The 26204-nt window shown below is 50.5% G+C and overlaps 1 protein-coding gene across 1 annotated transcript in view; it reads left to right on the forward strand.

Annotated features, from left to right (window-relative positions):
• Positions 1-26204, forward strand: part of ITGA9 (integrin subunit alpha 9) — a 288355-nt gene that overhangs the window by 257247 nt on the left and 4904 nt on the right. Inside the window, exons 25-27 of the mRNA XM_036267254.1 lie at positions 1181-1300; positions 5072-5173; positions 18058-18177. Of these exons, the coding sequence (XP_036123147.1) occupies positions 1181-1300; positions 5072-5173; positions 18058-18177 (342 nt within the window). The remainder of the gene's footprint in view (positions 1-1180; positions 1301-5071; positions 5174-18057; positions 18178-26204) is intronic.

Raw genomic sequence — 26204 nt, forward strand, 5'->3', positions numbered from 1 at the left:
GCTGGAGTGGCTCAGTGGTTGGGCATTGACCCATGCACCAAGAGGTCACCAGTTAGATTCCCAGTCAGGGCACATGCCCAGGTTGTGAGCCCAATCCCCAGTGTGGGGCATGCAGGAGGTGGCCATTCGATGTTTGCTCTCATCAATGATTCTCTCTCTCTCTCTCTCTCTCTCTCTCTCTCTCCCCCTTCCTTTCTCTCTAAAACCAATAAAGAAAAAAAATAAATTAAAAGAATAAATAAATAGCTCTGGCTGGTTGCTCAGTGGTTAGAACTTCAGCCTGCGATCCAGAGAGACCCGGGTTCCATTCCCGCTAAGGGCACGTACCTCTGTTGCAGTTTGTCCCCAGCCCTGGTTGGGTCATGCAGGTGGCAGCCACTCGATGTGTCCCTTTCACATCGATGTTTCTCTCTCCCTCCCTCCCTCCCACTCTATCTGAACAAAATATGGAAAAATGTCCTTGGGTGAGGATAAAAAATAATAACAATAAAAATAAATAAATAATAAAAGCCCTTAGAATCGTTAGGTGTAGTGGTATCTAGCTGTGTGACAGATACAACTCTGTATCTTGCTGAAAATGTTACCCTCTACATGAAGCATCATGAAGGTAATGTGTGGATATTTTGGGTTCTACAGTACAAAAGAGAATTGCTCTTTTTGTAACTTAAATTTGGAATAAAGGTTTGTATTGGTTGTTTACGTATTTTCTTGGTCCAACATGTGTTTTTCTCCACTCCTGTGTTTTCTTGCATCATATGACTCCTTAGCCCTCTACTCTACCTACCTAAAAAATGGTCATGAACGTGTATTTTCCAGTGCACAGGCAGAAATACATCTTGTGTTCAGTACTCATAAGAAAAATACTTTCAGAATAGGTAAATGAGTTTCTTTTCAAAATCAGTTATTTCTCCTTGCAAAATCCGATTTTTGGTAGGGTAACCAGTGAGCTGCTTTCTTCCAGTGGCTTGACTTGAAGGCATGTTCTGGTGCCCACTGGGTGGGAAATCCCTCCATTGCCCTCTAGTGGCGGGAAGGAATGATCGCATCTTCCTGTGCAGTTCCAGTGCCTGGAGTTGTCTTAGTCACCAGAGAAGCACATGGAGCCCTCTGCTCCATAAACTGCTCTGCATCTGTCTTTGCTCTTAATACCATGTGTCAGTGCTCTGCTTTTTCTTCTCAGGACTGTGAAAAACCAGGAATGTCTTGCCTCACAATGCACTGTAACCTGAGTGCGCTTGCTAAAGAAGAAAGTCGTACCATAGACATTTACATGCTGCTGAACACAGAAATACTGAAGAAGGTAAGTCCTGAGCAACTGCACCCTCGAGGTTCATTTAAAAGCATTTGAATCGGTTTCTCATGAAACTCTGCCTGCCCCTTTGAAAACTTTCTTGGCCAGTACCATTGAGAATTCTGCTGGAGGATGCCAGGGAAAGACGACGAGACCCTCACTATTCAACGTGTGGTCCAAGGATCAGCAACACCAGCCTCACCTGGGAGCTCGTTAGAAATGCAGAATCTTGGACTCCACCCCAGACCTGCTGAATCAGCATCTTCACTTTAACAGGCTGTTTGGTTTACACATTTTTCTTCGACTCCAGCTTGCGTCAGAATCACCTGGAGACCTTGTTAAAACGCAGATTCCTGGGGGTGGAGTCTGAGATGCTGTAGTTCTGACACGTTCCCAGGTGATGCCAATATTGCTGGTCAGGGGACCACATTTTAGATGTGTTGGCAAACCTTTTCCGCAAAGGTAGTAAATGTTTTAAGCTGTAGGGCTGTTCAACTCTGCCGGTGTGTGTTGAAAGCAGCCCTGGGCAGTATTGAAACAAATGGGCATGGCTGTGCCCCGGGAAAATGTTTACAAAACAAACAAAGGGCCGGATTTGACCCGTGGGTTGTAGTTTGTTTAGGTGGCACCTTGTTCAGAGCAATCCAGCGTTTGAACCAACCTTTGCTATTATGAGTTTATTAAAAGTGGTTCATTAAAAAACCTCCATCAGTGAATCAGTGGCCCTTAAAAAAATCATACAAATTTACTATGATTTATTTTGACACAAGAGCTGCTGAGTGTGAAAGGCCACATCCAACAAGATGCTTTCAAAATAATCTTATGTGAAGATAAAACTAAATATGCATGTTAACCACAGAGATTCTATTTATTTTCCTTTGAAAAAAACGAAACGTGTCATTCCGTATAAACCTGTCAGTATGTGAATGAATATCCTTAGGAAAGTCATTCCGATGTTATTTTTTACATTAGGCCTGGCAGTCACATGCCGACCTGAGAAGTCACGGGCGCGGGGGGACGACGGGATGTTTTCCCCACTTTCCGCGTGGAGCTGGTGCAGGCCCCACACCCTCGGAGAGTCATGCACAGTCCTGCCCTCTCCGGTTTCCTTGGAGGGCAATGAGTTTGGGGCACATGGGGCTCACACAGCAGACCTTCCCTGTTGTTCCTGTCCCCTGCGGAAGGACAGTGTTGTGAGAGGACCAGGCATGAGTCAGAGCGCTGCTGGCCATTCTGGTCCAGAAAGGAGTCTGGAAGCCCCGCACCACAGCACGTGCCGTCCCGGCATGGGTGCCAGCTCAGTGGACGGACTGTGGTGGTAGATCCATCCCAGCCTGTCTGCATTTTTGACAAATGGCCCTGGTGACCGTTTTATCCCTCACTGTTGACCAAGCAAGCCCTGTCGTTGGCATGGATGGTGGGAAACCACTCCGATGTCTCCTTCACCCTGAACCCAGATGGCTGCTGCCTGCGCCTCAGTCACTGGTGCTGAGCTGACTCAGCAGGCCTCCAGCCTGCCTTGTACACAGCTCTGTGGCCTGATCTGCATCCCCCTCTCTCAGTGATCAGTGAAGACCCTTAGCCAAGCGACATGTCCCATGGACTGCTGTCCCCATGGGCCATCCAGTCCAGTCTGCACCCCAAGAGAGCAGAAAGCCATGGGGTATCTTTTGTGGGTGTTGGAGGGTCCTTCTCCCTGAAAGTGCCTTTTAACAGAAATTCCAGGCCTAGAACAAGGCTGACCTGGAGGCCAGATGGGGCCCCAGCTGCTCCTGGAGCTTGAAATGCCGAGTGTCAGTCCCCTGAAGCCAGCCACCAGCTCCCTCGGGAGTGGAGCAGGCGATGGCTCCAGCCCCCCCACCCCCAGCCTCCCCAGGGACGTGGAGCGGCGCCAGCCTTGTGGTTTGCTTGGGCCGCCAGCGTGTTTATCTTCCTTTGACCTCAAGGTCTGGCCCCAGACAAGGGAATTTGAGGTTTTATTGTTTTGACCTTAACAAGCTTTCATTTGAAATGTAGGATCTGATTTTTTTTTTAAATTATCAGAGGATTTAGATTTCTTTGAAAGTGTTCTACAGCCATCAAGGCCTGTGCTGGGGCAGGTTCCTCATCTGCTCAGCCTTGAACTTTGACAGTTAGCATCCTTAGCATGGTTATTATTATTGTCATGACTAGTACCTGAGAGGATGATGATGGCGATGATGATGATTATCCCAGATTGAAAATACAATATGTCCTGACACAGAAACCCACACATTTATAAAACTATTAAAACCGGGGAAAAGATTACTTGTGCACAAAATTATTTGCTGCTTAATGTGAGCTAACTGGAATAGTACCTTTGAGTGACAAGCTTCCCAGAGCATTTAAAATGTGTTTTATTGCTGTTCTTAAAAAGAACAATAATCAGCCCTGGCCGGTTTGGCTCAGCGGTTAGAGGGTTGGCCCGTGGACCAGGGAGTCCCGTGTTCGGTTCCCACTAAGGGCACGTACCTTGGTTGCAGTTTGTTCCAGTCCTCAGTTGGGGTCGTGCGGGTGGCAACCAGTCGATGTGTCTCTTTCACATCAATGTTTCTCTCTCTCTCTCTCTCTCTCTCTCCCTCCCTCTCGCTCCATCTAAAGATAAATGCAAAAATGTCCTCGGGTGAGGGAAAAAAAAAAAGCAAAAACAATAATCAGTGCATAACTCTCAGGTAAGGTGCACAGAGTGACAGCCGTGCCTCCTCCCAGGAAGGGCTTGGTGGTTCCTTTGTCAGAGATGAGCAGAGGCCCCTCGGAACTGTCCCTTGGAGAGCTCTCCACTTCCATCTGGGCGGTGGGTTTCACCAGCAGTGAACCAGAGCTGGCATCTAACACGTGCCTCCTTGCGTGGCCCGTGGGCTGAAGAGATGTGGGTGGGTGCACTACAGGGTACCTGATGGCAGAGCCTGAGCCCCCCCCACACAGGTGGGGCGCTGAATGCTCTTGTTGTCTGTCCCCTGTTTCCACGTCCGAAGCCAGGCTGCCTTTCCGCCCCACGTTCATACGCACCACTGGCCTGAGGTTCTGGCCCTTTCCAAAGTTGTATTTTGCCAACCCCTGTCTTTTTCCAAATTCCTTCTCCATCCCTGCCTTGCAGCCATTTTCGCATGTTCTGGGTCAGTGGCTCTGACTCCGAGCCCACACCAGGGCTCTGGCTGCGTCTGGCTGGTGGGCTCTTCCCGAGTCTCAGAAGTGCCCAAGCCCCATAGCCTAATTTATAAGCCAGATGCTTCCTGCGTTCTCATGTCTCCATCAAGTCCCCTCTTTCCATGTTTAACGGCTTTGAACCCAAAACATGTTCACGTAAGAGCAAAGAAAGAGTTAAAAGTAACGCATGTGAAGGGTTGGAGGGTTGTGGTCAAGGCAGGAAGATGCTTGAGAATGTAAATCAAATGCCTTCTGTGGAATGCCAGGCCTGGATTTGTTTTACACAATTAAACAGCTTTATTTATCCATATCAATATCCATATATCTGGCTCTTTGCACTTGGAAACCACAGCACACAGCTTCCATGCGTTGATGGTTGGCGAGACGCCTTCATTTTTCAGCATCCACCATGATACGAAAGGATTCTGGAGAGAGAGACTGGCGATCTGTTTGTGTGGGAGCCTGGGATGGGGAGGGATCTAATTCAGTGATACAGTTTTTGCTTGGTCCATGTGGAATCTTGGGATTTTAGTTCTGCCTGGTACCCAGCCATGGTCAAGGCCCAGCCATGGTCACTGGACGACCTTACAGTGAATGGTATTGTTTCCTCCACAGGACAGTTCATCTGTCATCCAGTTCATGACCCGTGCCAAGGTGAGAGTGGACCCTGTCCTGAGAGTGGTGGAGATAGCCAATGGGAACCCAGAGGAGATGGTGGTGAGTCAGTACCCCCCCCCCCCCGGGACAACCCTCCTCAGAGGGGGAGGGACTCTGGGTGACCCGGTGCTGGAATTTGAGGCTAAAGATGGTTTTTGAGCCGAGATGACAGCTTTGTGGTAGGCCCAAGACCACTGCTGCCTTGGCGTCCAGGCCCCCATGAGGACTTCTGTGGCCTGCTCTTGTTGTGATAGCATTGTTCCCTGGGATTGCATCCTTAGGCGAAAGCTCCCTGCTATAACCAACCACAGGAAAAATAGTCTCGAAGGACCCTTGACAGGGCTTGGATTTCCACTCTGAAGCCAAGACTATTTTTATCTCCCTTAGACCTTCCCCCAAAACCTCATCTGCCTTCCCCATAAAATTGCTCCATGGGTAAACACTGGATAAAAACAGGTTGTTCAAATAACTTAAAGAGGTCACGTCCAGATCGCCAGGTCCTAGAACCTTCTCTTTCATCCTCTACCGTCTCCCTGGTTCTCTGTAAAACGCAGTGGGCATGCCGGCCGCAGACACGTGGAAGTGTGGCATCCAGAACACTTGGTGGTGGAGAGGCTGGAGGAGTGTGGCCTTGGGATTTGACTGCTTTCACCGGGGCGGGGGTGGGGTGGGGGGGTGGGCGGGGCTCATCCTTTGACCCACAGGCAAATGGAAAGGGGAGGCCCTGGCCAGTTTGGCTCAGCGGTTAGCGCGACGGCCTGCGGACCAGAGAGTCCCGGGTTCGGTTCCCACTAAGGGCATGATCCTCAGGTGCAGTTTGTCCCCAGCCCCAGATGGAGTCGTGTGGGTGGCAACCAGTCGATCGACGTGTGTCTTTCACATCGATGTTTCTTTCTCTCTCTTCCCTCCTCTATCCCTTCCGCTCTATCTGAAGATAAAAACGCGAAATGTACTCTGGTGAGGATAAAAAACAAACAAAAGGAAAGGGGAGAAAGCAGCTGGGAACTGGCTCAGCCAATGAGCTGCACAAGGGCCTCCCTTCTGCATCTCCCTGCCTGGGATTCGCCTCGCCTCAAGGAGGCTCGGCCCTCTCTCGGAAGAGTCAGTGTGGCTGTGACAAGTTTACAGAGGTGCTGTGTTCATAAAGATTATTTACTTACAAAAAAAGATAACTTATTTTCTGGTAACGACGGAGACGCCACGTCTAAATGCTAGGATGGGATTGGACCAAAGCTCACTCTTACGCGACCCTGGTTGGGAAGGGTTCATATAGAACCAGTGGAAGTGTCTGGGGACCTCAGCTGCTGCTCTTGGTGGGGAGCAGGAGACACCACCAGCTGGGACAGAATGAAGACCGGTGAGCCTGTGGAAGGGTGTGGATGTTTAGCTGCACCGGGACCTGGCTGTTCCCTACTCGGCGTGGGGAAGGCCTGTCCGATGTTCGGCTTCCCTCTAGCCACACTGGGAAAGTGTCCACACAGTGATTTCACTGATGGCAACTGAATGGGATGGAGTAGAACGACACTGGATCCCTTCACTACCGACGGCCAGTTTTTCTGACACGTCAAATATTTCAAGTTGGCTTTAGTCTTTTCCTCCCGGCCTTGGGCCATCTCCCTGCTAAGTCAGACCTTCCCCTGGGAAGAGAAGGAGAGTGATGATTCACTGCTCATTGTCACAGTGCTGGTTAACAAGCTTTATAGAATGAAATACAGCCCAACACGCGGGTGAGAGTGTCATCCTGATAAGCCAAAGTTGTGAGTTTGATCCCCAGTCAGGGCACATACAAGAACCAACCAATGAATGCATAAATAAGTGGAACAACAAATCAATGTCTTTCTCTCTCTCTCTAAAAATAAATAAGTAAAAAATAAAGAGCTAATGGAAGTAATAGGTTTTCTATAGGTGGAATCCCTTGTGTAGATTTTTTAAAAAATCTGTCTCTGGGAACATGGCCTTCGGTTCGAACACTGAGCCGTGTGTAGGATGCAGGAAGACTTTGCTTAGCATCCCATTGTTGGATGCTGAGTCATCTGTACACCCCAGAATACCACTTCCATTAATTCCTGTTCCATTTTGAACACTGGGGCGATATTTTCACTATAAAGCGTTCTTTGGAAGAAGCTCTCATTTCAACTGACTTTTTTTCAGTGCTCCCAAGAAAAAAAATAACACCCATCGTCACCCCACAGTGCCCCCTCCCCCTCCTCTCCACGACTTAGCCTTTTCGATCCGTGAGCTCAGATGAAGTTCTGCAATCTGTCCTCAGCTTTCCTGGCAGGAAGAAGAAAATCTTTTCTGAGAAGGAAGGTTTGCCTTTTTAGAACAAACACGTTCTTTCCTGCATGATTCTTCTGAATGCCTGGCTGTTTGTCAATCATCCCTCTGAGGGGAAATTTCCATAGAGGGGAGCCACCAAGTTTAAATCAGGCAGAATGTCACAGGATTTTACATGAGGCACCGAGTTTTCATGGCCTCAGAGTGAACAGGAAATGCACTTGCAGCTGGTATTGAGCAGGGTGGGGTGAGGAGAGAGCAGTCAGATTTTGAACCACACCAGGTCTACAGCTTCACTGATAGGGAAATCAGATAACTCCCCTGGGACTCTGTCTTTTCTTTTTATGCCATGGAATGTGTAGTGCTCTTAGGTGAATACCTAGAAATAGGTCGTGAGACATTTGCCCTGTTTATTAATAAATAGATCTGGGGGTACTTCCCGGGTGGGGTGTTAGCATGTGTCCGAGACCAACCACACCAAGCTCACGTGGCTTTGTAGAGACCCAAAGCTGAGAGTTGCAGGTGAGGCCTGCGGGACTGCATTTGATTCCAATAATACGTTGCATTTCCTATTCTAGTCAACCCAGCCTTGCTTTTCAGGGAGAGTTGCCAACAACTGAGGTTAGAACCTACAGAATCAGCTCAGCTTCGAGCTACCACCCACACTTTCTTCTCAGGCTGGGTGAGGAGTTTGTGTGAATCACATACAAATCCATTTCTCGATATTTTAAAATGGCAGGATCTCGGAGAAATCCGCAGATGGGGAGCGAGTCCTCGCCACGTGCAGGTTGTGCACCAGGCTGGGATATGGGAGCAAGAACGGGGCTGCCTCTGTCTCGTTGAGGCAGAACCAGGTGGATTCGAAGGCCACCTGGTAGTGGATGTAAGACCAGGGGCATAAGAGGAGTCAAGAAACCTGGGGCCAGAACCACAGGCTCAGTCAGGCCATGGGAAGAGCCCGGCGTGGTGCCCTGGACACGCCATCCCTGGGTTCTCTCAGCCTCTTGCCCTGGAATCGGGCAGGAGCCTCTCACAGGCTGTGGTTAGGTCCCTGTCACCGGGGTGCCAGGGACCCGAGGGAGAGCAGGTCACTGGCATTTTGGGCTAGTGTGGCATAGACTTGCCCTCGCCCTGAGACTCACACAGAGGAGGGTTCCTCAGCACGGGAAGTGGGTTCAATACCAGGCTGCCAAAAAGTGATAAATGGCCTTCCCACGTGCTTCTCTAATCTGAGGGTCAGTATTCGGCCAGCCAGCCAGCCCCAGGTCTCCTCGGGGCTTCCGTCCAAGCTGGAGTCCTTGTTCAAACGTTTAAACCACTGTGTTGGCACTAACTTTCTGGGCAGGCTGCAGGCTTCGTGACAGAATGTGAAATACTTGTCCAAAGATGGCTGCAGAGCATTCGTGCCTTTTTGCTCTGTTTCGTTTTAAGAAATGTGCTTGAATGAGCGCTGCTTCCTTGATGATTTGACCTGGCAAATATAGGGAGCTCTGGCCGTGGTGCCACGAGGACCGTCCCCTCCCCCACTCTTGACTCCCAGCCTGGGGCTCCATCCCCCTCCCCTGCAGCCACTCAGTCCAGAAGCACCGAGCCTTCCTGGGTGAAGACCTGGCGCGATGCCGAGTCTCCAGTAAGGACAGGGAACAGTCGCTTGTTTTAAAGGATCTCTGTTAGGCCTGGCCGGTATGGCTCAGCGGTTAGAGCATTGGCCTGCGGTCCAGAGAGACCCAGGTTCGGTTCCTGCTAAGGGCAAGTACCTTGGTTGCAGTTTGTCCCCGACCCTGGTTGGGTCATGTGGGAGGCAGCCACTCGATGTGTCTCTCTCACATCGATGTTTCTCTCTCTCTTCCTCTCTCTCCCTCCCTCTCTATCTGAACAAAAAATGAAAAAGTGTCCTCGGGTGAGGATAAAAAAATAAATAAATAAAGGATCTCTGTTAAAACTGCCCCGGTGCCCCTTCGGACTGGACCTGGTTCTCCCTCCCCGCCCAGTGGGGCTCTCCCTGCCAGGCCACGCCAGCCCCCAGCAGGCAGCCGCGTGATCACAGCCGCGTTCACTTCTAACTCTGCCTTTGCCGGATCAGGACGGCAAGTCCCAGCGCGTTTTCTCTGAAGCCATTGAGGTTCAGTTCCCAGTCTCAGCCCTTTAGGAAGTTAGCCGTGCTGGTCTGGCCTTCGCTCTGCGCAGGGGGAGCACAGTGGGTCCAGCCCGCCTCCCTCCCGTCCTGAGATGACCGACTGTGGGTGTCGGTCAGCGCTGTAAGCCCAGGTTCCGGGTGGGCAGTCGCTTTCCACTTCCAGGAGGTTTCCCCCTCATTCTACCCCCTACCATTGCCCCCCAGCCAAAGACACGAGCCAGGGCGTCCCGACCAGAGGGACACCATCTGACGTGGTAAGCAAGGATGACTCCCAATGATGCCACTTCTGGTGCCTGTGCCTGATGCAAACTTTACAAGTTTTACTGCCACCAAGTAGACTGTGACTTGTGCTTTACCATTTGTGTGGCCCATTTCAGTCAAAATTGCATTCCACATGGCAAGAGAATCCCGCCCCCCTGAACCTCAAGTTGCATTGAGATGGAAGATGAAGAAGAGGGTCATTGGAAGGTCACCACCAACCCCATCCTGTACCTTTATCAAAAGGTAGTAGGTAGCCCTGGCCGGTTTGGCTCAGTGGTTAGAGTGTACACCCTCGGACCAAAGGGTCGTGAGTTTGATTCCCATTATGGGCACGTACCTGGGTTTTGGGGTTTGATTCATGGGCCCTGTTGGGTTGTATGGGAGGCAACCAATTGATGTGTCTCTCTCACATTGATGTTTCTCTCTTGCTGTCTCTCTCTCCCCCTCCCTTCCACTCTCTCTAAAAATCAATGGAAAAATATCCTCAGGTGAGGATTAACAACAACAACAAAAAAAGGTTGCAGCCTGGCCAGATAGCTCAGTTGTCATGTGGATGGCAACCACTCGATGTGTTTCTCTCACATTGATATTTCTCTCTCTTCCTTCCTCTCTCCCTCCCACTCTATCTGAAGACAAATGCAAAAATGTCCTCAGGTAAGGATAAAAAAAAAAAAAAAATTAAATAACCACAGGAATTGAGAAAAAGCCCAGCATAGTTTGCCAGAATACATGAATCATATTCCTAATGGTCACCATGTGCTTATTCATTTGAGGAACAGTGATTGAGGGCTTACTACGGGCCAAGCACTGTGCTCGGCACTGGGGATGCAAAGGAGACAAAATAGACAAGGTGTCTGCACTCCCAGAGCTGACTGCGGGGATGACAGACAGTAAACAAGGAAGCCAGGGTGTTATTTCAAACAGTGCTCTGGGAGTCGCCGGCTTTTGGTTGGGTGGGGGAGTGTCAAGGAACGTTTCTCCAAGGACGCCGAGACCCGGAGGCTGAGAAGGGAGTCGCTTGCTACGCACGGGGAAGAGTGTGCGGGTGGCATTGGTGGGCAGAGCTGTGTGAAGACCCAAATAGCTTGCCATGTGCAAGGCTGAAAGACCGGCGTGGCAGGAACTGGTGAGCCGAAGACACCCACCATGGAAGACACAGGCAGGGCCCACACCCTGTCACACAGGGGGGCAGTCACAGAGCGAAGCCATCGAAAGCTTCTGTTTCACGCTGGGCACAGCATGTTCCAGTGTATAGTATTTAAAAATCACAGGCTCCTGTGCAGACAGTAGATTGTAGGGGTAAAGGGTAGATAGAAATAAGGAGGCGAATTTGTCGGTTGTGCCTGTCACCCGGCAAGAGATGATGGTGGCAGAGAAGGTAGACATGGACAGGTAGATTTGTATGAGTAAAGATGTGGCCATTTGTGCTAGTCCCACATAGGAAATACCTGTCCTGAGTGGGCAGGAGAGGCTCAGTCACATCTTGATGCAAAGTCAGTGCCTGGTGCACCCGCCGTTCAGTTAACAGGGGCTGTCATTGCATAACGAGATGGCGAGGATGGGAGGGACCATTGGTGTGATTATCTCCTGTCACTCTCACGTCACCTGTGAACCAGGCATGATTACACCCACTGTCTCTTGGGGAAACTGAGGCTCCAAAAAGTGAAGAGACTGCCAGCCGGAGGAGCCACAGCTTGTCACGGAAGAGCCAGGACTGGCTGCCGGGTCTGCCCGTTTGCAAGCCCCGAGTCCTCAGTCCTTCGTGCCTCTGACCTGTGCTTCCCCGAGCCCCGTGCCCACATGCCCCACGCCCCACGCAGTGAGAGCCCCCTTCCGGGCAGGAGGTGGGAATGGCCGTCTTGGGTGGCTAGCAGCTGGTCCTTTGTCTTAGGAGCGCCCCTTGGCTCTGGTGCTTCAGAAGAACAGCATGTTCAGACTTAGATGTCTGTTGATTCTGGAACTCTTCCCTTTGTGGCCAGGTCCCTAACTGGATGCAACTTTCATCAAGAGGAGACTTGGGGCTCCTCCAGGGCCCTGTAGCTTGAGGTGCCTGAGCTGCATTCTCCTCCTGCCTTTAAAGAAAGGTGAGGATTCTCAGGAGGAATAGATGCGAAACCTCTCGGCACAGTGCCTGGCACATAGCAAGTTCTCAACAAATGTGACCCTTTATTAACAACAAAGGAGTCAGCACCAGCCCAGCTTATTCCTCTGCAAATTCTAACAGAGCAAGGAATTTCCGGACCCCGGCACCCGGCAGGAACGGGCGCTGCTGACTTCTCTGTTTATCACAGCGCAGACTTACAGCGTTGATCTTGCCAAAAGCAGTTTATTTTCTGTTCATTGATGCCTCTCCAGAAGCCTCCCTGCTCCCCGAGGCTGATGCGCTTTCTGGAGGCTATGATCAGCTGAGAACACTTCTCCCAGCCCCCATGCCCCTGCCCCCACGCCCCTACTGGCTATTGGGTGAAGCAGGTGGAAAAGTCTTTTCATTGTCCCAGATGCTTATCTCTTTCCACTTTTTATTTTACATAAATTCCTTCCCTCTGTGAGACGTGTAACGTGTAACGTTGACTGCGGAGAGCCTTGTGTTGTAACTGACCTTTAGCCGGTTGGACCTCCCCTGGTGGGGGTCAGGGTGGGGGTAGCACTAACTAATTTGTGCCGCCAGCACTGGAAGACTCCATCCAGCTTGGGCCAGGTGTACCCCACTGTGGTCATGTCCTCAGGCCTTGCGGAGTCCTGAGCATTTCCAGCTGTGACATTAGGCATACTTGCAATAGTCAGAACATGGAAACTTCCAGAAACACAGAAGTGAATCACGCACTGCGGTTTAGGTTCGCCAGCTGCCTCCAACTGCAAGTTGGCTCCTGGTCGTTTCCTGACACCACTTTGCCAACTTCAGGTGCATTAAACTATAGCAGCAGGCAGGGTGCCCAGTGTCTGGGCCCTGCCACCACCCCTGATATCTGTCCTCCTCCAAGGCTCAGTGGAGGCAAATCCTCCTGCTCCTCACGTCCTTGTGTTAAGTGTTGGCATCAACGCATAAGCCCTCCTGCTGCAGACCACGGCCATGCCCCCATCGAGCCCTTCACTGGTCACACCCTGCCTTCCCCGTCTCTCTGCCTCCTGCCACGTTCGAAAACCAGAAGACCCCCCCTCATCCTCCGTCATTTTTCTCTTTTCGTACCAGAAGCATGGATCTCCCCTGGGGAAGCCACGTCCCCTGCCACCCTCCTACTGGGGCTGTTTGTTCCTTGAACCCCCACATAAACTTCTCCCATCTGATGTATATCCATACATGTACTCCATAGCTGGAGTCCTCTTCGCGACCATGCCGGTCCCCTGGTGAAAACCCTCCACTGGCTCCTCATTTCTCGGCAGATATAGCATATAATTCTTCATGTGGCTCCAGCCCTTCCTATCGCCCCGGCTTCACCTTAAACAGCTTCCTCCGGCTTCTGGTCCCTCTGCTCCAGCCTCGGCTGCTGACAGTCACTCCTGCCCAGCTCACTCCTGCCTCAGGCATTTTGCACATGCTGTTCCTTCTCCTTGGGATGATGTTCCCTCCCCTAGTCGACTACAGGGTTAACTTTTGCTTATCCTTGAAGTCTCCACTCAAGCAGTTCATCAAGGAACTCTAACTGTCATGCTTATCTGCCTCTTATAACCATGAACCTCTCTTTTGGGGCACTCTCCAGAGTTATAATTTTGCATCTATGTGTCTATTTGGCCAGTGTTTCCTACAAGCAGAAAGCTCCATGAGAGCAAAGCCTGCCTGTTTTATTCATCAGTAAGTCCCCCCAGTTCTTGGCAGTACTCAGTGCTACATATACATTTGTCAAATGGACAAATGGACAGATAGGTGGATGGATGGACAGATGGATAAATGAATGACCAGAACTTCCCCCAGAGAAATAACATTTGCAGATACATTTTGAAGTAGAGGGAAGAGAAGCACAGTCAGAGATTCCAGCCTCAAATCCCATCTTCTCTTTTGTTGCAGACCGAGCCACACCCGTGCTTCATCTAACCCTAGGGTAGAACATAATGCCCTTCTTAATTTGTGCATTCGCGAATCACATCGTGAATCCCTCCCGTGGTTTAGGTGACAGGAGAGCGTGCCTTCCAACCCTTGTTCTAGAAGAATTCCCAGTTTGCTGGAGTCCGTAGACAAAAGATACATCATTACCTGCCAGTGACAGGACTTAGAACTGAGACTATGAAGCACTCACTGTGGTTTTTAAACTAAGCTTTGTGGAGCCAGGGATCCCCTTGAGTTGGCTCGGGCTGCTGGGGCTGGGGATGGGGTACAGGCTTGGGAGGGGGGCTGAGCAGACAGGGCTCTGGCTGCCTGTCTTCTTTATAGCCAGAGAATCCACATTTTTCTGTCATGTACATCGGGATGCTACAGTAGGTTTTCTTTGCTAAGAGAGGTTGGACATCACCATGTTTCCAGAAGCTCAGAGGATGATTAATTCTTCCGAAGAGAGACGAGTGGGCAGGCTTCTTGGAAGAGGAGGTGCTGGAGCAGAGCCTCTCTTTTTCATTTTTTTTAACTTGGCTTTAAATGCTCGGTTTTTAAAAAAATTGTTTTTAATAGTAAGAAGTACTAACAAGAAGAAACACCCACAATCTCAAAAACCATGTTTTTCTTTACATTTTTTTCTCCTGTTTTTCTGCAAAGCTGAAGTCTTCTATGTATTGAATTGATATCCTGATTCTTTTCACTTAACACTATAACGTTTGCTATTTTCTCCCATGTTATTGTCATGGTTTCAGACGTATTTAGGACGTATTTGGAAATCAGGCAAAAAGGTGCTCTTCCAGTGACATCTTGGAGCATCCTCTGTCCCCTTTCTACTTAGGTGGGGTCGCAGCCCAGCAGCATCGGCCTCACCAGGGAGCTTATTTGACATGTAGAGTCTCGGGCCCCATCCTCATGGGCTGAATCAGAATCTGCTCTGTGACCAGGGTCCTCGTGGTTCTTGTATACGTTCAAGTTTGAGAACAGCACTGGTTTCACAGGCCCGCCTGATCCTCTGGGCCCTGCTCCTGTGAGGCCCCATGTTAACCCACAGAAGACTGATAAGTTATAAACGACTTTTGCCAGAAAAGATGGCAATGATTTCTGTCTGGCTGAAAACGTCATCCGAAAGGTTATACAGTTTGTTGTCCTCTCGGGTATTGACCAGTTTTGTGTCTCATTTCAGAACTCTTTTTTTGTTTGTTTCTCTGTGACTACACATATACAGGGTGGGGCAAAAGTGGGTTTGCAGTTGTTCTTATGGAAAATAATACAATAATGAATAAATAATACGAGAATAAATTCTGCGCTTCGGGTGCTCACAAATGTCGACCTACGTTTGCCTCACCCTGTGTTCAGGCCCTTCTCTGAGCCAGCTTTACCATCCTGCTCATTCCCTCGATACTGAATTAAATACGTTTTTAACGTGTCTTCGCTGGATTTTTGTATGACAGTCATGTTTTAGTTTTTTGAAAGTCATACTTTGACAGCCTGATGTATTATCACCATTTGTAATAGCTCCGTGGTATTCCACTTGGTGATTGATCGTAACTTACTGATCTACTGCTCTGTGGTTAGACATTTAGAACAGTTCTACTTCTACACCAATATAAATAATTCCGCAGCGAACACCTTCTTTGGTTGTTGTAAATCCTCACTAGAGGATATTTTTTTCCATTGATTTTTAGAGAGAGTAGAAAAGAGGGAGGGAGGGGGAGAGAGAGAGAAACATTGATGTGAGAGAGATACATCGATTGGTTAACTCCTGCACGTGCCCCAACCAGGGCCAAGGATCAACCTTGCAACCCGGGTATGTGCCCTTCACTGGGAATAGAACCTGCTCCCCTTCGGTTTGCAGGCCTGTGCTCCAACCATACCACCAGGGCTGCAGTGAACATCTTTGAATTGAAAACTTTTTCTGTATTTTATATTTCTTGCCTTTTGGTAAATTTTTAAGTACAGAAATTATGGGTCAAAGGGTAGGAATGTTTGTAACATGAGCAATATTGGAGTTTGTCAAAGGGACAAGAAGAGAAGAGCATTCAGGGGGACAAAAAGCCGGTCTCACAGGGGAGATGACTCTCATCGGCCAGCATGTCATGAATACACATTCTGCAAGGGGCTGAAAAGGTGGGAAGGAGACCAGACTGTACCCTGAATTATGATGGATATTCAGTATAAAGGGAAGCCATCGATCATATAAGCTGCGAATTGACACACAAGACCTGTGTTTTAGGAAGACAGCAGCAAGGAGGCCTCTCCAAGGCTCCCCAGACAGTGCCGGTGGGAGCAGACCAGACCTGAACTGGGGCAGTAGCTGGGGATGGAAACAAGGGGACAGAGAGAGAAGATATTTACAGATAGGATCCCCAGCTCGTCAGTGGGTCTGTCCCCATCGTCCATGCTCCTGTTCTTCCTTTGGGTTTTCATCGAAGATGTGACTTCTTGTAACGGCAGGATGTTGGATTTTTACCCACAAATGAGTTTATTCGAGTCGCAGTGTACATGAACCAGCTCTGCCAAAGCATCCAGCTCACGTCCAAGAAGCTGACCGGCATCACTAAAAATAATAAAAGATTAAGCACGCATTCCGGGGCAGTGACGGCGTACCCTTGTGGAATCTGCCAGACTAAACTCTAGTGGAATCTCTCACTGTGTCTGTATCCACAAAGCCAGACCTCCAGCGTGGCTTCGCTGGGATGCAGATTTCAGAGACCCAGGGGCAGGCAATGTCCTTGAGAAGCCAACAGGGTTACCCACAGGGCCGGTCTCTACAGCTGAGCCCTCTGAGCTCACGGCCTGCCTCAGCACTTCATCGGCAACAAGAAGCTTCAGCAGATTTCATTACACGACCAGACCCTGGGATCTTAGATAAGCGACCTCATTTTCCCTTCCAGACCCCATTGCACAGAGGAGGACACTGAGAGTAGTGTCTTGGTCACCTGAAGTCACACTTCCTGGCCCATCGTGGCTCATAGTTCATATGTACAAGACACCACGAGAGATCTGAATCCGGGACATGATTTGACACACAGCTTTTGAGGGGAAAGAACCCAAAGGCGTGAATCTAACTTGGAAGACAGGACCCTAATATGAACCAGAAAGAAAACAGTGGGCTGCCCTGGCCGGTTTGGCTCAGCGGTTAGAGCATTGGCCTGTGGTCCAGAGAGATCTGGGTTCAGTTCCCGCTAAAGGCATGTACCTCGGTTGCAGTTTGTCCCCGGCCCTGGTTGGGTTGTATGGGTGGCAGCCACTCGATGTGTCCCTTTCACGTCGATGTTTCTCTCTCTCTCTCTCTCTCTCTCTTCCTCTCTCTCCCTCCCGCCCTGTCTGAAAAAAAGGAAAAATGTCCTCGGGTGAGGATCAAAAAAAAAAAGAAAGAAAGAAAACAGTGGGCTTATGATGACAGACTTCAGAGCCCGTTCCGGTCCCACCAGCTCCCACCCCCAAGTGCTCCCCCTCAGCATGGCCCAGCGTCTAAAGGGGTGGGCTGGACGTGGAAGTTGTGTGTTCACACAGTCGATCTAGACAGCAACGAGGAGAAACACGCCTCCCCTGGTGAACCTCCCAGCCATGATGTGCGAGTCCAGCTACGTCGAGGACGAGAGCAGGGGAAGCTAATCCAGGCTCTTAGAAGTCTGAGTCGTGTCACCCTTGCTGGGACTTGTGACTGGAAAGCTGGGGGGCTGGTCACATTCAGTTTCTTATCTCAGTTCCACAGATGCATTTAGCATTCAGTGAGCGGTGCACTTAGGTTAGCTGTACTTTTCTCTGTGTATATTAGATGTCAATAGTTTTTAAAAACTGAAAAGTAGCCAACCATGCAGAATCTCAAAAAACAACAACAAAAAACCTCCCTGCCAGCAATGATGATGCTAATAGGAGCACCTCCATTTGTCAAGGGTAAGCTCCGCCAGGTGCTGTGCTGGGGGCCAGCCTGCATTATCCCCTTAATTATCTGGGAGATGCCGTTCTACCCCTGTTTTGCAGATGAGAAAAATGAGGCTCAGAGAGGTAAAGAACCGTGCCCAGGGTCACACAGCTAGAGCACATGTGTTGCAAAGAGGCCTCATGTCCATCCCCAGAGCGACCACCATGTTTCGTAGGCAGTTTCCTTTCACTTGTCTTCCTGTGGGAAGGAATGGTTTGTGCTCGGGTTCACTCCCAATGTCAGGCCCAGGTGGGCTCCGTCACGCCAGGGACACTTCCGGTGGGAAGCATTCTCACTCTCCCTTCGCCTCCCAGGTGGTCTTCGAGGCCTTGCACAACCTGGAGCCCCGAGGCTACGTCGTGGGGTGGATCATCGCCATCAGCCTGCTGGTGGGGATCCTCATCTTCCTGCTGCTGGCGGTGCTGCTCTGGAAGGTGAGTGTGGCGATCGCGGTCCCCACGAGGTCCCCACCTGAGGGTGCCCGGCTCCCGGCCTCGCCAGGTCAGAGCCTCTTGACAGAGGATCCTGTTGGAGCTTCCTTCATGGTACAGGGACAGCAGGGGGAGGGCAGCGTCCCCTTCCGGAGGCCAATAGAATCCTGGCTCCTCTGAGGTCATTTACAACAGAGGGTCGGACCACTTCAGAGGCAGAGCGAAAAGCTTCCTCTGCTCGTTCTAGCCTTCCCTCCAGTCCTAACACAGGATGGCGGGAGCCTGCCTCCAAAACAGGAGCGTGGGGCGTGACACTGGGGCTCGGGTGCTTTGCCATTTCCTGAAAGGAGAACAGAAGGAACCACCGAGCAGCTCATTGTTTCTTTCCCCTGTGGAACAGGAGAAAGATTTCTGCCCAGACGACTTGGTAACTGAGATGGGCTGCGAGTCCCAAGTCCTTCCTGGGTCGCTGCACCATTAAGCTCTCCGGCCCCATGGTGGTGCAACGTGGGTGACCCGGGGTGTAGACTTACCCTGCCTCCTTCACCAAGAACACCTGCTCATCCTTTGTGCCTGGTCTCTTGTCACCTCCTCAAGGGGAAAGGGATGCCCTCACCCCCAAGTCTAGGATGGTTTCTTTGCTTCACACTCTGCCCTATGAATTCGTCAATAATGGTGTCAGTCACTTTCCGATGAAGGGCTGCGTCCCACTGCACAGCAACATTCCTGGTGAGGGGACGTGTCTGTTCTCATTTCCATGGTGTCCTGGCTCCTAGCACAGCCCCAGGGACCGGAGCTGGGACGTCCTGATGCCAAAGCCCTGCCTGTGCAGAGGTCCCGCCTTCAGACGCAGGTGGAAACAGCCTCTTACAGCATTGCGAATGGATGCTTTAAATTTAAATAATTAGTGTCTTTGGGATTACAAAAGATTTTGTATTTGCTGTTCAAACATAGTAACATACCAGCAGGGGGGAAACTTGTAAACACTCAGGAGTCCTCATCCCAGAAATAACCAGGGAGCACACAGGGTTGTCTCTTCTTGACCTTTTTTCTGCAAAATAGACACAGACCAGGCATTCTCGCGGCGTTTACTTTGGATTTTTTTTTTAGTATGTTAAATTTTCCAGCAACATAATCTGATATATTTTCAGATGTAGGACCTCTAAAATTAAAGCATTGGGTTTAATTATTCATCTGAAAAAGTATAATAAGTACACTTTTATCCAAGTAGTCTAGACACACAGGAAAAATAGTGTTTTTATTGTACATTTTTTCAGATTGACAGTTGGACTGATTGCTTTAAACTTAGAGACACTTCGCCTGAAAAAGTGTCTGGAAGTTGAAGAAAAGTATATTGAGCCCTGGCCAGGTAGCTTAGTTGGTTAGAGCATCCTCCTAATACACCAAGGTTGTGGGTTCGATCCCTGGTCAGGGCACATGCAAGAAGCAACCAATGAATGCATAAGTAAGTGGAACAACAAATTGATGTCTCTCTTTCTCTCTCCCCCTGCCCCCCTCCCTCTCCCTCTTCCTCCCTTTTCCTCCCTCCCTTCACCCTCCTTCCTTCTCTCTCTCTCTCTAAAAATCAAATTTTAAACTTAAAATTAAAAGAAAAGTATACTGGGCATATTACTTGAAAATTAGTCTATCTTACGTTCCACGCATATTTCGGACGCCCGTGTGCTGCTTTGCAGCCTGCTTCTCCCTGAACACAATGTTGTAATCATCTTCCCATGTAGTTAACTCCTGTCTGCAGCGCTGCCTACGGCTTCAGTCTGCAGGTCACTCATCCAGACCTTTGACGTTGGAATTGAGGTGGCTCCTGGGTTCACACTTCTGTCCACTGTGCTGCAGTGAATATCCTTGGAGCCAACTATTTGCACAAATCCTTCATTATGTGCTTAAGATGAAATCCTAGAAATGGAATTACCGAGTCAAAAGAAATGCATATTTTAAGCCTGTTATTACATACTGCCAGTCACCCTCTGGAAAGGTTACACCGATTCACCCTCCCACAAGTGGTGCATCCAAAGTGTTCAATTTCCTGTATATTTGCCAGGAGTGGATATTACCTTTTTTTTTTTTTAATCTGCCAATTTGTTGTTTGTTTAATCAGTATGGCCGGATAGATTCTTAATTCTCCGTTTTCTCCAACTCCTTCCTGCTGAGACAGCCTCTGGTCTGTGGGTGGAGAACAAAGCCAGCTCAGTGTTTGAGATCTGAAAAGACAGTAAGGGCTTTGGGGGGGTGTGTGTGCGTGTGTGTGTGTGTGTGTGTGTGTGCCTTCCTTCCTTCCTTCCTTCTGCCTTTGCATGGGCTCTGAGATGGGAGGAAACACCATCCTCCACAATTGAGTGTGGGCGAGACAGGGACAGAGTGAGGAGTGGGGCGGCTGTGCCCCACCACGTGTCATGGCACCCATGCCCTCCTTTGGGCCACCCCACTTGGCTCTGCCACCCAGGGGTGTCCCATCTCCCAAGCACATGCTTCCCCCCGTCATCTGCTTAGCTTTGCTTTGGTTGTGTTTGATTAAAGAATGTGCTTGCAGAAGGTGGCTGTTGTAGGGTAGCCAAGACCCTGGGGTCACCCAGCTATGTGTGATCCAAAGAGCCAGGACCCATAGAGGCCGACGTCAGTGCCGTGGACTGGGAAGAGAACAGAGGGTGGCAGTCAACGGGCCTTAACCCAGGCAAGGTCTTGTCATTACTAAAGAGGTAAAATAAAATGATCAAAAAACACATTGAAAAAGCTGTTGAAAGACACTGTGTGAGTCAGACAACTTTGTTCATCATCTAAGAGCAGCTCATTTCAACTCACATTTATTGACCGCTTGCTTTGAACCAAACCCTGGGCCAGGCGCCCAGATGCACCCATGACAGCGACTCTCCCCTGCCCTTGAACTCCTCACCATCAAGTTCACAGGCCTGTAAACATAACTGAGGGCAGTGCAGTGACTTCTCTGGAAACTGAAAAACACACCACCCATCTGCCCTGCCCCAGGGGAAGGAAGAGGCTATCGAGTACAGTGGGAGATGGGCACAGGCTCTGCTGGCTGACAGCTGCAGGCTGGATCCCTGGCTCTTGCCAGTTGTGTGGCCTTCTATGACCCTCGGTTTCCTCCTCTGTAGAATGAAGACCAGAACATCTAGTTTGAATTATGGTGGTGATGAGGTGTCATTCAAGTCTGATCTCAGGTTTGGTTTGAGTTTTCCAGGAAAGGAAGGGCAGGTGGATATTCCGCATGGAGGGAGAGGAGGTGGGAAATAAGCAGGCTTCGTGGGGGGCCGCTCGCGAGGCGTGTCAGGAAAGGGAAGCCAGTGACCTGCGGTGAGATCACCTTCCTTGGCTGTGGCAGGCCCTCCGGGGTCTGTAAGCAGAGCAGTGGCACGGCCACATCTGTTTCAAGAGGGAGGTCTGGTGACAGGATGAGATGAAGGCCATCTCTGTGGGTGGAGAGGAAGGGACCCAGTTAGAAGAGGCAGGATGTGCTGACCAGTTGGACTTGAGAGGTCAGGAAGGAAAAAGTACCGGTCTCTGGCTGTTTTTAGACGATGGATGGTTTCCCTTAACCGGGGTGGGGAGGCAGGCCTGGAAGTCCTTTTGAAAGAGGAAGACTTTGATATTGACTCGACTCGTTCCCAGTCACCCTCACCTAGCAGAGGGAAGGTCAGCAGAAGGACATTTCTATCACATTGCTAGCCTGGGCAGTTTTCTCTTTGATTTGCAGGACTGAACATACTAATCTCAGGCATCCTGGAGGCCATTTTTTCCAGTTTCATAGCCACCGAAGCTCATAGATACCAAAGGAAACGTGTGTGTTCAGACCCAGAGAATGTCCACAAAGCAGGGCGGGGGTTCTCCTCTCCTGCCCCGCCCCCTCATTCTCATGCCCCACATCATTCTTCCCCATGGCAGACCAGCTTGCTCCGTCCTTCCCAACACACAGAGAGCAGGTTGCTCCGCCACCTCTCATTCCCCGTTCTACAAGTCTGGGAGAGAGAATCTGATTGGCTTATCTCAAGTCAGATGCCCACTCCTGTCAACTGTGGCCAGGGGCAGGGAGTTGGCTGGAGAGATATGTCTCCCACAAGTCCAAACAGCTGAGGCTAGGAGAGGAGAAAGATGCAAGATGGCGGTTGGGGGGGTTGGGGCTGAATCCCAGAAAAGAAGGAAACCAGGCAGATACCCCAAAGGCATTCACTCCAGTAGGGTTTCATGGCTGTTAGTGGTGCTGATGCCTGAATTGCAGGCTTTTATGCCGTAGCAGTTAGCTATGGCTGCGTAACAAACTGCCCTCAAATTGAGTGACTTTAAACAATCGTTACCTCATATCTTACAAACATATGGTCCAGGAACTCAGGAAGGTTTTGGCTAGTCGGTTCTCCTATTCCACGTGACATTGGGTGGGGTCACTCAGTGGCATTTACCTGGTGGCTGGTCTGGGCTGAGGAGTCTGAGACAGCTTCACTGACATGCCCAGCACCTTTGTGGGGGTGGCTGGGACTCAACTGAGCCCCTCTTCCTCACTGTGTGGACTCAGGACCCCTCTGCACGGCCCTTCCAGCAGAGTGGTCTGATTTTTCACATGGTGGGAGGCTCCAGGAGACCGTGGTAAAAGCTGCCAGTCCTTCTGCAGACCGGCACAGAAGCACATGCCAGCTGAGATCCAAGGAAGGGGAATTAGACCCCTCCTGTCAGTGGGAGGAGTGGCAAAGGGTTTGTGGCCATCTCTTCTCTGCCCCGTTTATGAGGCTCAGGAATATGGGCAAAATCCTAATCTTTTCTTTAAAAGTCACTGTTGTTGTTTTCAAGTAGATGAACCCTCACCGCTCTTCCACAGTGTCGTAGATACAATCACAGCTGAGCTCCTGCAGGGAAAAGCAAACAGAAGAGAAGCCTGGGCCCAGCTTTCGTGAGCACTCAGCATTCGGGTGGACAGGCTCCTCGGGCAAAGCTGCGATGCAGGGAGGGGCTCGGCACAGGGAATTTCTGTAGGGAAAATTCTTTCTTAAATGGCTAAATGTGGTGACTTTATAGGAGGTTGAAAAGGGGAAATGAAGTGTAGGAATACTTGGAAGACCTACATATTCCTAAAACTTCAACTACAGACCTCTTGTCAATTCTCATTCCTGTGTCTGTAACCCAAGAATGATTCTTTACACACAGTGACTAGAGATCGCTGTCACACCCACAGTCCAGTGCACAGAAATCTGTTGACTATGGGCCTCAAGCCCAGCTCGCTGTGTATAGCCTTGCATGGGTGGTCTCAGTCACTCCAGCTCCTTACTATATATACAACTGTCCCCATATACAACTGTCCCCAGTCCCCAGTCAGGAGGAAAGTGAGGAGTGGTGCCCAGTGCCCCTGCTGCCCAGGGCATGCTTCGCGAAGACAGGAAGGCAACTTCAGGTCCTCTTCCCTTTACAGAGCCACTTCTCTTGTTCCCTTTATTTTTATATCCTCATTTTGCATTTATCTTCAGATAGAGCGGGAAGGAGAAAGGGAGGAAGAAAGAGAGAGAAAGATTGATGTGAGAGAGACACATCGAGTGGCTGCCACCCGCACGACCCCACCAGGGCCGGGGACAAACTGCAACCGAAGTGCGTGCCCTTAGCGGGAACCGAACCCGGGTCTCTCTGGTCCACGGGCTGACGCTCTAACTGCTGAGCCAAACCAGCCAGGGGTCTTGAAGTTCCCTTTAAACTAACTCTTGATATTGCCACCTACGGTTGCTTGCCACTGCCTTGAGCTCAGGAGCCACAAATGATTGTTCCAAAAATGTGTCCCATAAACACAAATGCAGGGATGATGCTGACAAGAGAACAAAGCCGGCTGTGCTAATGTATTCCTGTGCCACTGATGGCCAGTGCCTTCATTCAGCAGACAGTACGGGGTCCCTACTAGGTGGCAGGCTCAGGGCAAAGGGACAGAGGTAAATGACACAGCCCTCACTCCATCTTGAAGACCTCTGGGAAAAGCAGTTAAGTGACCGGAGATGTGGCTGAGCCATGTACGCCGAGAGGTGAGCAGGACTTGGCGAGGGAAGGAGTCGGTGCCACCAGCTCCTGGACTTTCCTGATGTCACTGTGGTGCTACTAACACACCCATCATCTACTGATGATCTAAAATAGAAACCCCTATAGGGTCAGCAAATGCCTTTTCCAGGGCGGAGCTCCAGTCTCCCTGCCTCCTCTCCCGCTGACTCTGGGCAGACCCTGGAGTCTTCCAGAAGGTCTGCCCACTGGCATCCCAGCCACTCTCTCATGCTTGGCAGCAGCAGGCCCTGGCTCCAGCGCAAAATCCACAAGGAGGGCCTTGAGCTAACCAGACCCTTCTACAAAGACTGAAATGGATCCCAATCGCTTGCCCGAAGCCGGGATGTTCGCAGACACTGGGAGCATAATTTAAACTTCATGCGCGAGGGTTACGGTAGCCTGCCAAACCACCGTGCGGGAAGCAGACTTTGAAATATGAACCGCGCTTAAGGGAGAACACTCCAAATGAGTCCCCTCTCCTTTCCCTGCGCCCCTGATGGGTCTGGGGCGGCCTGGGCCTGGTGCCTCAAGACTCTCGTCAGGGCCTGTCTGTAGGAGAAGGTGTCACTGTGCAGCACTACAGTAGGGATGACAACTTTGTGACTTGTCCCTCTAAGAAGTGCTTTCAACTTAGGAAGCCAGCCTCTGAGTCAAGTGGTAAGAGAATGAAGATGCTGGGATGTCTTTCATTTAGAAGAAAAAGCCTCATTTGGGGCCCCAGGCAGCTCTCCCCCACCCTCTTGTGCAGTTTGCCAAAACACACAGGCCACCACTCAGCGAAGGTGAAAAACTGCATCTCATCCCTACTGCTTCTGGCCAGGGAACCTTTCCCTTCTCTCCTGTTTGACCCCGTGCAAGCCGGCTTGGAGCAGAGGGCAGTGCCATGGCCTTGGGAGCCCCGGACCAGTCCAAACCCAGGCCCGGGCCCTGCTGGCTCCTCCCTTTCACCCACGGTGAAGAGGAGGCTGCAGGGGGTGTTGGCCGCCCTCAGAAAAAGGACGGCCTCAAACGTGACCTCAGCTGGAGCTATTCCAAGAGCCTGCTGCTTTCAAGCTGGCTTTGGGCTCCTGGTTTTTATTTGAGAGCATTACTGCCGACCTCCAGCAGAAATGCTTAGAAAAATAAATCTGTGAACTGGCTCGGAGAATGTGTAAGGTTTGGCAGCCCCTCCGGGGGTCACTGGGGTCCTCACCTTCCCTCCAGCCAGGCTGGGGAAGCCATCCTTGCTTCTCCAAAGGAAAAAAGAGTGCACAGACACATGCACACGTGTGCGTACTTGCGTGCGCACACACACGCACACGCACACCCATCACACTGTCTTAATTAAAACCATGTGCCAGAGACACTCGGTAGGGGCTTATTTATGTTTGAAAGTAAATATTGGGCTGATGTTGCATGGTTGACATCTTGAGACAGAGACATGCTATGTAAATAGTCAAGAAACTGAAGAGACCCATAAACATGAGTCCCTGCGTTCATCCAAAGAAGGAGTGTGTCTGAGGTCCTTGGACTAGCTGCCCAGGAGGAGCCCAGAGGCCAGGGAAGGAGGGGTGGGGGTCACACAAGAGACCAGCTGCCGTGGAGTCCGGGGCGGCCTCTCTCACCCCAGAAGAGCCGCGGAAGAGGCTGGGGCTGCAGACCCCAGAACTCAGTCAAGCCTAATTTCCTCCTAGGCCTCTTGCCTCCCTATTTAGGGCTATTCAGGGGAAGTCTGCAGTTTCCCTAGATGTTTTCTGGCAGCTTTGTGATGAAGGTATATCCGAAAACGGTGTGAGTCTGTCCAGAGGCTCAGGGAGCCGCTTGGGGGGCCGTGGGACCCTCCCAGACAAAGGGCGAGAAGCCATGTGCTCCCCGGTTTTCAGCTGAGCCACACTTGGCTCGAGTCCTCCTCCTCCAGGGTTTCCGAGTGTTTCCTCTGCTGTGGACAGAACGGTTATAAACAGAGCCTTCTGCCCCTCCAGTGGCAAAGGCAGCCCTGGAAGTTTCCAGAAAAA

This window comes from Molossus molossus, unplaced genomic scaffold, assembly GCF_014108415.1.
Source record: "Molossus molossus isolate mMolMol1 unplaced genomic scaffold, mMolMol1.p scaffold_m16_p_18, whole genome shotgun sequence".
In the NCBI taxonomy this organism is placed as follows: domain Eukaryota; kingdom Metazoa; phylum Chordata; class Mammalia; order Chiroptera; family Molossidae; genus Molossus; species Molossus molossus.